Source organism: Tympanuchus pallidicinctus, unplaced genomic scaffold (genome assembly GCF_026119805.1).
Source record: "Tympanuchus pallidicinctus isolate F22 unplaced genomic scaffold, pur_lepc_1.0 scaffold1, whole genome shotgun sequence".
Lineage (NCBI taxonomy): Eukaryota > Metazoa > Chordata > Aves > Galliformes > Phasianidae > Tympanuchus > Tympanuchus pallidicinctus.
Window position 1 is genome coordinate 29,772,542 of NW_026294618.1, and position 13,505 is coordinate 29,786,046.

The 13,505-nt window shown below is 35.6% G+C and overlaps 1 protein-coding gene across 5 annotated transcripts in view; it reads right to left on the reverse strand.

Annotated features, from left to right (window-relative positions):
* The window catches only part of COL12A1 (collagen type XII alpha 1 chain), a 104,821-nt gene that overhangs the window by 18,782 nt on the left and 72,534 nt on the right, over positions 1-13,505 (reverse strand). For all 5 annotated transcript variants that reach the window (XM_052678833.1, XM_052678854.1, XM_052678822.1 and 2 more), the window contains 8 exons: positions 13,339-13,477; positions 11,060-11,202; positions 10,589-10,698; positions 4,305-4,454; positions 3,204-3,281; positions 2,537-2,623; positions 1,487-1,540; positions 941-1,036 (listed from right to left, as the gene is read on the reverse strand). In XM_052678833.1, the coding sequence (XP_052534793.1) occupies positions 941-1,036; positions 1,487-1,540; positions 2,537-2,623; positions 3,204-3,281; positions 4,305-4,454; positions 10,589-10,698; positions 11,060-11,202; positions 13,339-13,477 (857 nt within the window). The remainder of the gene's footprint in view (positions 1-940; positions 1,037-1,486; positions 1,541-2,536; positions 2,624-3,203; positions 3,282-4,304; positions 4,455-10,588; positions 10,699-11,059; positions 11,203-13,338; positions 13,478-13,505) is intronic.

Sequence of the window (13,505 nt, forward strand, 5' to 3'; positions counted from 1 at the left end):
ACAACAAAAATAGGTGGTTAACAGATTTTATTTTACTTTGTCCTACAAAAGGAGAAGATGGACCTGATGTCTACATAAATGCACAGACTGAGAAGGTGAACTGGCTTGCATGCAAAATGAGACAGTGTGCAATGAGATACCAATTCTATTTTTTCATAAGCTTTACATTTTATTTAAAGATTTCATTAAAAAAAAGTAGTATTAGTATTCTGGCTATACCAAAATATTCCAGATGTACCTAATCAGGAACTATATTCCTACTTTTTAGACAGTAACTTAGTAAAATACAGATAAAGTTATGTTAATACATTCAGAATGTAGACAAAGGATTCCTGTGTTATCTGCTTTAAAAAGCAATCTAGTGATATTTCCTTTTGTTAACAGAATTAAGCCAACATCACTTATACTTTAACTGTATATACATTAAAGGAAAAGTAATCCTCCACTAAAATATACATTCTGTCACCAAGAATCCCTCAAGGAACTAAGAGCTATTTTGGATGCCTGAATCTAGACACATATTGCCTCTGAAATTCTGAGGAATGGTTTAAGCACAGAAAATAGAATTTGGACATGTGAATCTGCAATAAAATTCAGAACAGCACTGCACACTTAAGTTTCCTGCACTACAGCCTGATAATTATGAGTCATAGAACTTTAAAGCCTAGAAACTGCATAGAAAAGTTGTAGAAGAGAAAATGCTGTAACACAATGTGCATCACAGCAATCTGATGCCGTGCCTTCATAAGCACTTTATAAGCACATGCAGCATCCAGAAAGAGGATTCTATTGTAATGGAAAAGACTTCTTTTAGATAAAGACTTGTTTCACAGTACTACTGTATCATGGGGAAAAATGAACATTAGTGCAAAGCTCCTACCCTTTTCTCAAGACCACTGACCCAGTGACACTGTTACCCACACTCCAAATGGCCACTCACCGGTTCTCCTGGGATTGAAAGGCCATTGGGACCCTGAGGACCTGGAGGACCTTGAGGGCCTGGAGGACCTGTCTCACCACGAGGACCAGGTGGCCCCTTAGAGCAGAAAATTAAAACAAGATTATAAATGGCAGTGTTTTCTTATATCTGTAAACGCAAAGTCCTTTGGGTTAGGCGCTTAGGGTAAGTCAGCAGCCTGGAGACCCACTGATACTTCAGAACACAATATTTTTTGATTCAGGTTGGCAATCACAGGCCAACACGGGCTTCCTGGCAGTGTTAAATGGAAGTATAGCTGTCTACTCTGTACAGAAGAAAGGACAACAACACTGCAGAATGTGTAGTACCACTCCCATAAATATGATCCAGTCCTCTGATGTACTTAGGCTACGTATGCATAGTCTTACATAGATGAACTACATGTAAATAATATTACCAGTTAAATTTTTAATATCCATTCTTAGCTCAGAATGGAACTTAGAGTATAAATTTTCATACAGGCAAGCACGTCACGATGTTATAGATGCATTCCAGGAAGATACTTACAGATGATCCAGTCAAACCCCTTTCACCTCTGGGACCTTTAGCACCTGGGCCACCCTAAATTAAACATTTGGAAAGAAAATGTATTTCTTAGTTCAGAGAAAGCAAAGGTACGTCACACTGGTAAGTTATTAATCTTTTTAAGCAAATTCTTACATGAAAGCTCAAAATTATGAAGTGTACAGACCAGAATGCTAAAGAATATAAAAGATGCATTACACAGAAATTTAGGAAAGCCATATAAGTGTCAGCCTAGCCAATTCAACCCACTAAAATTATTGTCAATTTTGTCTTTGCAGATCTACACTTCTTCAATTTATATTCAGTCTTTTTAGATAGAGGAATCATCAAAGTCTCTGTATACCTCTCTAGTGGACTGCTAAGCAACTTAAACAGGCTTCATATTACTCACACAGTGTTTGGCATCAAAACATAAGGACTACTGGGCAGAACACAGCTCCCTTATATTCATAGTAATTGGTAGAAGTATATCTATTCCATAGATCATTATCAAGTCATTCATTTATTTGCCTGATAATGACTCTTTCCTTGGAATGAAGTCCTGACCTTGCAATTAAGAAAAGCATTTGCACATTTCACTAAAACCTCTTGTACGTGGAGCACAAGACAGCTGAAAATGAGACAGACTCTTTGAGCCTAACAAACAAGCAGGAGCTATTCACAGTGATTAAATAGAAAGTATGGGAAAAGGTTTACAAATATAGGCAAATGAAAGTGGAAGGAGCTGCTCAGTTGTGTTATAAACTGAGACAAAATGAGATCAGATTAACATGAAGTTATGAACTTGTTGACTGCCAACTGTCTCTCTGACCTTCGTTTCACAAAATTTGGTGAATGTTTTCATGTATTCAAAAAACATGAGAACAGGATTATCAGACGTTTCACAAGACACACTGAAATAAATCAGCTGGTGTTACTTCCTTCTGCACAAGCCAAAATTACCTTTTTCCACCTCGATTAATCTGAAACTTGTTCCATAAATTTAAAAATTAAAAAAATATACAAAAATCTCTATAGCAAATTATTCCTTACGGCAGGTCCAGGGGGTCCTGGTGGTCCCACACTGTCTTGAGTACAGGTGCAAGCATTTGGAAGAGCTGGGCATTTTGCTTCATCTCTCTGAAAATTCAATCACAACTCTTTCTGTCAATTTAAATGAAAGTACTTGTTGGCAGCACACTTTGCTACAATAACAAGATTCTCTATTATCCTGGTTTTGATTACTGTAGAACTCAGAGTGAAACAGTGCTTTCCAAATATATTTCGTGTTTTCAGCAAATTATTTTCTCTGCAAGCAGTATAATGCAGTAGCAACAGAAACATGGGCAAAACCAAATCCATAAGGAATTTCTGTTTTTCTAGCATTTATTTTCATTAGACAATCAGCTTGAGCTGATTACGCAGTTATTTTTTAAATGCCAATCTAACATACTTATTAAAACATAATGTAGCTATTCATTTCATAATAACTAGGATCTGAAGTATCACTGAAGTACAAAATACAAGCTTGACACTTTTCACTATTACACTCAATCTAGCACATTGCAATCTTTCTCAGATGCAGAACTCTGAAATGCCAAGTTGCTCACTCGTTGCTCTCACAAGAGATTCAAATGTGTTATCAGTGCAGGCTAATATTGTTGTTATATATGATATCGTTAACGATGTTCTGAACAGTCTCTAGTTCATACGTACTTACCATAGAAGGAAGATCACAGCATCTGTCTCTGCTAGTCCAAACTGGGCTGCATACAATGTCAAAATTCTGGATTTCTAACTGTAAGAGAAAGGAGAACCCTTGAACGATAACAATATTTACAAAATCTAGTGGCAATAGCATTAAAATTGACTACTAAAACAACTTATTTCTAATATAATTAACATCATTCACACATTTGGGTTTTTTGTTTGGTTTTTTTTTTTTTTTTTTTGTATGCTTTTTCTTTTTTTTTTTGACAGTGACACAAAAATTATTTTAAAACATTATTTAAAACTAATCCTACTTAAGGCTGCAATTAACTCCAAGATCTGATGCTTACACATGTCCTGGTGGAGAAGGTGAACAATACTTAAATTATAAGTTCTGCAGAACGGCTTCAAATAGGGACATTAAAAACAGTTTACTCTCTTTCACCCCAAGAGCTATAGTCCTGTAATTTCATATATACTATCACACATTTGGAGGTGAACACCAAGAATCTTCTTCAGGTGTTAGATTTTGCACACACAGACCAGACTGCAACCTTAGATCTTCTAATACAAAGCCTGGCTAATAGCACTAAATGTGCATTAAATATAGTGAATTCATCAAGATAATTGATGTGCCCTTCATTGCAGCCACCACTTTTCTTCATACGTTTATAGATCACAAAGCCAGAGGGGATTACTCTGTCACAAGACAGATTACAGGACTTGCCAGAATTAAAACTATTTCATTACAGAATGTCATGTAGGAGATTAAAACAAAAAAATCTTCATTTAAAAATTTTCCAACAATGGGGAATCCACAGGAATTGTTGCAATGACTAACTGTTTTCCCTATTAAAAAGAAACAAAAAACAATATTTATTCTCATATTTGAATTTACTTGATTTCAACTTTCAGCTACTAGGTTTCAGTTCTTGCAGTTCTGCTAGAATAAAAAACTACCAACTATTTCTCAGTTAAGTCCCTTCAATCTTGCAATACAGAAACTTATAAGCTTTGGGTGTGGGACTACTTATTTAGCAGCTCTTAACTTCTAAAGACTTTTCTCACGAAAGAGTTTGAATTAATGTATGGATTAACATTTATTTCTTACTGTTGCTGTTCTCCGGTCACCTTTCAGAAGTTTCCCAAGTATTTCATAGCCATCAGTTGTGATATTCCCAGCCTCCTTAATTGGCTTTTCCAGTATTTCACTGCAGTCAATGTAAATCTTAATATTTGATGAAGTGACAACAATATGAACCTGAAAAAAAGTTTAAGGCATTACTTAGAAAAAACATATTTAGTATTTTAACTAGTATTTCCTTGCTTAAATAATACTGTTTCAAATTTTCTTCCTGATAATCTTGATTTACTTTCAAGACAAGGAAAAATTCCAACATTAGTAACTTCTTTAAAAGGTGTTAAAGATCTATAAGATGCATACGCAGGCACAGTTAGTAAGTACTACTTAATATAACAGCTGAATTGCAATGTTCAAAAATTAAAATCTTTTGTTTTAAAAAAAGCTTGCCTGAAAGTTGCTTTAGGACAATATAAAAGTCAAAAATAAAAAGAATTTTAAAGAGGAAATGAATGTAAGCTCTACTTGTTCTCTTCTAATGGCTGGGGCCACACAAGAGGTTTAATGAGTCTGTGACTGACCAATAGATTCTGTCTGTAGTTCACAGAGTAGATCATTTCAGATCCAGAAATCCAGGGTTCAGTTTCCTCAGATGACTCATTACTAGTTACTCTGAGATATGAGAACAGAATAGCCTGTCCAGAAAATTATTGTATATATATATATAAAATTGTTGTTTTTTTAAAAAACAAACAAAATAATGGAAAAAGCAAGAAATAAATTTCCAGGAGATAAATTTCACTGCAAAAATCTATGCCAAAATAAGGCAAAAACAAAGGATTAATTACTGGAAATAAGTGAAGTTACAGAGAGAGAAAAGAATGGCTGTAACAAATGAAGGAGTGTAATTCTACAAGGAGAACAGTGTTTGGGTTATACATAGTAAACTGTATTCAGAAGAACAAGAGGAGCAAAAGCAAAGGTTAGCATTCTGAAAATTTACTTTATCCTGCAGTGACTGTACAGAATTAAATATCAGACAAGGACAATCTATTGTTCAAAGTAAGCAAAAGACCTAATGTGGCCACGTAATGAATACAGGTGAATTTCCTCTCTACCTATAAAAACAGAAGACCTTCAGGCATCTCCAATACAGAAACAGGGTTTCTGTTTTCAGTGAATCTAATATGTAGTTGACAGAAGAACATCATAAGGCAACGGTGAAGTTTTCAGCAGTTTTATATACCTTACATGTGGCATATATTTTTATATACTTTATATTATCAATATAATTGTTCAAATGCCAACATATAAGGACCAGCTATAAAAATCCTTGAATTATATATTTATGTTTTAAGGCTTCTGTCATCACTGCATATAACCCTTCAGAAACCTACTGCTATTCAATGACTACTTAAAAAAAATTGGCATAAAGTGGAAACAGAGATTCCCATAAACGTCCTGAGTCAACAACTGACTGAAAAATCTCCTGGGAATTTGCTTGTTGGGTTTTTTTTTTCATATTAAATATTTTCCCATGTGGAGTTGTCTCCAAGGCATCAACACAGCTTATCTCAAACTCTCTAAACATTACGTAGTTATGCTTTATATCACTGGAATTAAGACTTTCGAAACTGTCCTAATTTTTTGTCAACTGAAATTCAGTTGGCATCACAGTTTAATTCTCAGCACTGTATAAATGAGTGGTTTTTTAATTCCTATTGTTGTTCACCAATCAAGTAAAAAATACAGTGGAAAGATAACAGAGAAAGTTTAAGTATATTTTGTTAATAAAAATTAAGCTCTCCACAAAATAAAATTAACACTACTATGCCATATCTTGAAATTCATTATCATTTACACATAATATATTCGTTCATTTGATCATACACATGAATTTTACAGATAAATGGCAGCATCAAATGACACTACAGATGCAGCTGACTAGTTCTAAAAGGTACTAAATGTGCAAGACTTTCTATTGAAACATAAACTATTTGTCACAAATTAAATAAGGCAAAATACATCTGCACAGAGAATGCATGTTACTTCATTTTCATTTGCACACAAAACTTAGGAGGTAAATCTATATCATATTGCTGAACATGATCACCAGTTTGTAAAGCTTCAAACATCAATGACTACTAGAGCATCAACTACCCATCCAAAGAAGCAGCAATTCAAGCAGTTAAAAATATTAAGGACTCCCCCAAGTCACCAACTCGGTCTCTTTATTACTGATTTAATGCCAATTCTGAATTCCAGCTTTAATTTCATTCCCTACACACAAATCTAACACAAATCTACTGTTGATAGTCAATAAAACATAGAATCATAAGATGACTTAGGTTGGAAGGGGCCTTAAACACCATCCAGTTCCAACTCCCCTACCATAGGCAGGGTTACTAACCACTAGATCAAGCTGCCCAGGCCCCATCCAAACTGGCCTTGAATGCCTCCAGGGATGGGGCACCCACAGCTCTGGGCAGCCTGTGCTGGTACCTCACCACTCTCAGTGAAAAATTTCCCCTGACATCTAACTTAAATTTCCCCCCATTCTAGTTTAAAGCCATTCCCCTTTGTCCTATCACTATCAGACCATGTTAAAATTTTCTCTCCCTCCTATTTATAAGCTCCCTATAAGTATTGGAATGTTGCTATCAGGTCTCCCTGGAGCTTTCATTTCTACAGGCTAAATAGCCCAGCTCCCTCAGTATTTTTTTAAGGAGGGGTGCTCCAGCCCTCTGATCATCTTTATGGCTCTCCTCTGGACCCACTCCAAGAGTTCTGACAACTCCACATCTCTGTATTCAATCCTGCATCTCAGTATTCAATGCCATCTGATTTTGTTTTCAACAAAATGCTACCAGAAATGCTCTCTTCAGTTTCAAGCACACTAAAATAAAGCATCACTTCTGACCATCTACAGTGCCAGAAGGCATGAAGTTTTACAAAAGCAAACATAATTTAATCTCTCTCTCTAAGATCAAGTTTGATTTAGTGTTCTGATTTTCTGCTAAATGAACCACATCAATAAGCTATGCAAAGTATTATCCCATATGTACATCAGCAGAAAGACATAAAACTATTATCAAATTTCCTGTGGCTAACTACTGCAAAAGTGCAATCAAAAAGGAAGTCTAGCATGGTAATAATAAGCAAGTAGAAGAAGTATGTCTCTCCAAAACATTCAGTTACAAGCCTAATGACTGTCTGAGGCAGTCAGGATTTTTCCTATGGGACGTGCCAGATTCAACAGCTTTCACCATAGCTATGTTACACAGAGCATTCAAGTATGCCAAAGTAAATCTCTCCGCACAGTTAGGTGTAGTTAGCTGTGCTTCACTGAACGAGCCAGTAAGTCATCTAGCAAAAACCACAAAAATGTTTGACATTTTGGAAAACATCTCATCTTTTAAAGATTTGTCATTTCTTTGAAACTAGATGGTAGAAGAAATTACAAAATTACCTTATGAAATGTGTTAATCTTATTTTCCTTTCTTCATCCAGTTGAAACTATTTCTAACCTTTATTAGGAACTAATCGACATGGTTGGTACACAAGGCTTTCCCAGCATACGAGCTGGGGAGACCCATGATGCTATCATTAACGTGACTCATGCAACAATCTCAGTAATCATTCTGGAGAAAGCCCAGAGAATTCTGCTCAGTTATGTGGTGTAAAATCATAAATAGAAGATATTTAAGTCAAAGCTACTCCAGTTACTTCAAATACTATCAAAATCTGACTTTTTTATTCCTTTCTGGGTAAAAAAGAAGAGGGATCAGCACACTGCGTGGATCATTTTACTTAAGATGTAGCTGCGTAAGCAAGAATTTGTAGTTTCAGAGCTTTAATGTAATTTGCCAATAGCTGCTACTTCTGAGCATTGTTCACCACCTTCAGAATGCTTTCTGTTCTTATGTATGAGTGCATGTAACAATTAAAATAATGCAAAATTCTTTAATTGCATTCATCAAATGTAGTGAACAGTTATACAAGATTGCTGTCGTTGCTGGGCTTGCGGGTTGTTCCCCATTTGCACCGATTCACAAGCTTCAGTGTAAGTGCTATCAAAGAATTCTCCTCACCTCTATTACATTTACAGAAACTAAAAGGAAAAATGTGACTTTGAACATCAATGAACTTAGCAGTTGACACTTAAAACAGACTGCTGATAATACAGCAGGTAGAGAGCTTCATATTACTAATCTGAATAATGAAGGTCTCATCTCTCACACTGATATGAATGCTATTTTGTTTTTTCACTACTCCTTGGCAATAAGGTGACACAACTTTTAAAGCAAAACAATACATACTCTAGTCGTTGCTGACTGTTTTTTCTTGCTCGATAGATTAACACTGTTCCTGAAAATTCAGCTGTCCAACTAAGCTACTGAAAAAACAGAAATGTAAAAAGACAGATGCCAAAGGCAAAATAGAGGCTGTATAATGCAGGTGTGATCAAAGCCTACTCATAAGTAGCAGTTACAAATGTCACAAGACAAACATCTCTTTACATATAGGAAAAGAGTAATTATGTAAATTATAGACACTGCAACAATTAGACAAGATATTTAAACAGTTTGGATAATTACCCTCTCTCAAGTTCTGAAGAAAACAATAGCTCTTACAGTACTAACTGATTTTATAATGCTGCATTTTAAACAGATCAAGTCTCAACACATTGTAATGCTGGCACCAGCTAGCTTTCCCTGCCTTCAGCTGTAGCAAAGCATGCTTCACAATCTAGCCTTCAGTATCACAAAGTCAACAGAGGCAACCCCTTATCAGTATCCTCAAAGGAATGCTTGTAGTGACTGGTCATGCAGGAGAGGGTATCATAAAGAAAACAAATGTTATAGTGCTGCCATATTTAATAATCAGAGGAAAAACTAAACCAAACAGAAGGCAGATAAGAGAAAACATCAGGATGTGTATTTCAGCTTACTGAAAATATTGCAACTTTCTTGCCTTTAAACACATATGCTTAACAGCAGGAAAATATTTCTGAAGCTGTAGTTTTAGGCATGCATGTAGCCTGAACTAAAAACTTCTCAATGTCTAGAGGTAACAAAGTCTGACAGGATCCATTTTTCATAATTTGATCCACAACACTGCCACACAAAACTGCCACATTTGTAGGCAAAGGCAAATTTCACTAGCCATTCTGACAATTCAAAAATGTGAGTTCACTCTAAATTTGAAACAGATTATACAATCTGTTACATGTTCTCTCTCATTATTTTTGTTCCTTCCATTAATATTACTATTATCATTAAATATATTATTATATAATATATATAGTATTATTATAGAATAACATTGAATATTGCAGGTCCAGTGAATCTAAAGCCAAAAATATACCAGCATCCTTGCATACATGGAAAATGTGTAAATATACATGTTATGTATGTTAATCATATACATTTCCTTCAATATTCTATTCAACTACCAATACTGGCTCCTTGTTCATCTACAAGCCAGTAACTACTTAGTTTCTGTGGCTACATCATTGCAGTGTTGAAGAGGCATCTGAATGAGGAGTTGCATGATATGGTTTAGTGCTTGTGGTGGCAACGGTGATGAGGAGACAGTAGGACTAGATGATCTTATAGGTCGTTTCCAACCTTGGGATTCTATGATTCTATGAAAATCTTCCTCTTCTCTTAGTGGATCCAAATCATTGCATTCCACCCTCCCAGAAAAAAAATTCTCATCACATCTTCCTTTTCCTTTTTCCCAGTTTATCTTTTTTTCTTTCATGAGCCAGATAGGCTATGATGCATTGTGGTATTTATCTCTCCACTTTCACAATCTTGACAAATCCATTTTTTACTCTGGTTCAACACAGGTCTTACATTCCATAACCAAAGAAGAACTAGAACTTCAGAGATCTTGAATTGTGTGATCTGTAAGCCTGTGTGTCACAGAATCACAGAGTTACAGATTTGTAAGGGTTGGAAGGGACCTTAGGAGATCATCTAGTCCAACCCCCTGCTAAAGCAAGCTCCCTACTGCAGGTCACACAGGTAAGCATCCAGTTGTGTTTTGAATATCATGAGACTTGACAACCTCGCTGTGCAACTTGTTTCTCTCCCCCCTTGTTCTGACTCTCAAAGTGGTTTTCCCAAAGTTTCAACTGGATCAAAGGAAGTTCAGATGGAGCTTCCCATATTTCAGTTTGTGCCTGTCCAGTCATCTACAGGACTGTAAGAGAACTGGATATAACTGACAGTAACTTCTGCTTGCTTGTGCTCTGTTCCAAAGAACAGCGCTTCAGAAAGTAACCTTTCATAATTTCAATCCTTTACCTTGTGGAAGCTTCCATAAAAGATTTTCTTTACTTCATCATTATCAAAAGTTACAGTTTGAACTTCTCCCCTTGTATCCTTGTTAAAGAATGACAACACTTTGCTGCCAGCTGCAAAAAAATTAAACAATACATTTCATTTTAGATGTAAAGCTGAAATCAACATCGTAGGATAGACTTATGGATAAAATGTATTGTAGCCCTCTGGCAAGTAAACACAGACTATAGATGGTTCAACTGACATAGCTACATAGATATACGTTCCTTTGGTTTGAGAGGTAATACCAAAGGTAAAAGATATATTAGTTGAAAAATTAAGCTATGTACAAAGTAAAACAGTATATATTTTAAAACTGAAATTATTTAAACATTACCATGTAATAATACTTTGGTTTTGGAAAGATTTTGGAATAATACATGCAAAGTAATGTAATGTATACATTTTCTGTTCAATAAGTATGATCATCCTTACGATCAAGCACAACTCCAACTTGTGGCTTGTAATCTCTGTCCGTAATCTGCCAAATAGCAAAAGGTTCATTGGGGGATTCAGGCAGAAGACGGAATAGCATGATGATAGTGTATGCCTGTGGCAGTCCCTCTGGGTGAATCTCCCTGTTAAGACAATATGAAGATATTTTTTCACATGGAAACATATGAGGAAAATAAACAAGCTCTTTTTCAAGGAAATGACTTAAGGGTAATGGGGAAATAACAATGTTTAACAATATTGTGCATTTTAACTACTCTCTCTGTAAAAAAAGTGCTAAGTGATAAAAATCACTTTATGATTTTTTTATAATGAACTCAGAGCCTATCTTAAGTTGGTTGAGGCATGATGATTATGGAGGCAGCCAGAATGTGACCACGAACCCTGGGAGGTTTATTCTTGTACCAAGATCTACATAAACAACATATATTTTGAATTCCTTGATGGTAAGTTTCTAGAAATCTGTAGTCTTATTTCATCTGGCTCATTTTAGACAAGCATTGGAAAATACTCTGTTTAACTATCAATGGCTTTCAGGAACAGAGGCAATGAAGGAAACATTTAATGTACTCCCCGCAATGGGTGATGTATTTGGGCCCCACCTCAGCTACTGGTGGCTGCTGACATTTAGATTTGTGATGCTCAGACTGTTAGACATTAAAAAGTCATAAAGCTGGGAATAAATAAAAACACACAGCAGATGGCCTTTGGGATTTTTTGAAGGAGACATGAAGAATGCAGGAAAGTAGTTGCAAGAAGGTAGATAGATCATGTGTCTCCTTAGCTAATAAAACTAGAATCAAGACAGGGATTTGGCATCATGAGCATAACCAGAGAAACCTTGACATGAATATTTTAGGCAAAACTTAATTACCCACATGGTTAGGAACACTTTCCAATTACAGTCATATCAAAAATCAACAACAACACACAGCACAGTGCAAGAAAGAAAATAATAAAGTAGATATAGCCATTCTATTTATATCTCCGATAGCAAGTTATGTCAAATATGAAATAGCTATGCCACTAGGATCCGGATGCTTTTATTGCCTTGCTGACTCAGTCTTAAGTGAGTTTTATATTCTGGCTTCTTATGAAAGCTAAGTACCCAAAATACTCTGCCAAGTCTATTCCACCTCTACAGCAGACAATAAACTGTATAAAAACATTCTAAATAACCTGAAATAAACAGAAAGGGTTTTTTTGTTTGTTTGTTTGTTTGTTTTTTAATTATCTTATTATTGTCCTACTTATACTGTTTAATGCATGATTTATATTAATGTAAACAAATTACTAAACAAGATACCACTGACTGGGATTATATGTGCTTCCCTAGCTGTAAAAATATCCAGGCCATCGAGGATCACTCCCATAACTGTACAGGTGCATCGAAGAATTCAAAAAGTCCTTTAGGCCACCCTCACCTTTTAAAGTTGTGAGCTGAGAGAAGGCCAGCAAAAAGAAATTGTTACTTCATACATCTCAGTATGAAGCCTGTACATATGATCTGATCTTTACCAATCTGGCAGAAGATTTCAAAGGCTTTTACAATAACAACAACAAAAAAGAATAACTTTCATTAAATTAAATTGGAGTAATGGTCTATTTTTAGGCATATCCTCTGACTTAGGAGATTCTTTCTGAAACTTAAGCTTAAGTGGAATGGTGAGGAACAAATGCAAAAGAAAAGGATTTACTTGATTCCTCCTAGTAAAACTAACCGCTAAATTTCTGGACTGTATGTGATAGTTGGAAGGAATGATCACATATTACCATTCTGTTAGATGCTATAAGGCTACAGGTCCTTTAAATCTCCACTCCATTGACCAGATACAGCAATTCAGCTACAAGAGAATATACCTTAAATCATGGTATCGGAGTGCTGCTTACTGCAAAAAGTGAAGTTTACCATTCTACACTAAAACCATTTTCTCCTGACAACATAGAGCTCTTTGTACCGAGGAGGCTGTTGCTCAACTGAGCCTGTTGCCAGGCTCTACATCGTAAGTATAGTGATTAAGAAAGACAGTGTCAAATAGAAGAACAAAAAGCAACTGGATTAACAGTGAACAGATCGCAAAGGAAGAAGCAGATAAGTATTTAACAAGAGCAGTAATGGATGTTCTTTGGAGCATTTTTCCTGGATTTCAGTTAAAAGAACATCAAATAGATGCATTTTCCACGAGACACTAATGCTATTAGTTACAAACTCTGTTAATCCTTCCCCACCTGTTTGCTCTGAGTCCTTCTCATTTACTTACCGTATTGGCTGGCTGACAAAGGCATTTTTGTGGAGTCTATATGCTACATAGCTTGGGAAAGAGCCTGATTCCAGTGATACACCTTGCACAGAAGCAAAATGCTTCTCTGTCAGATTATATGATTCCAACATCTTGAAACCTTTAAATCAGGAAAGGGAAAACAACAA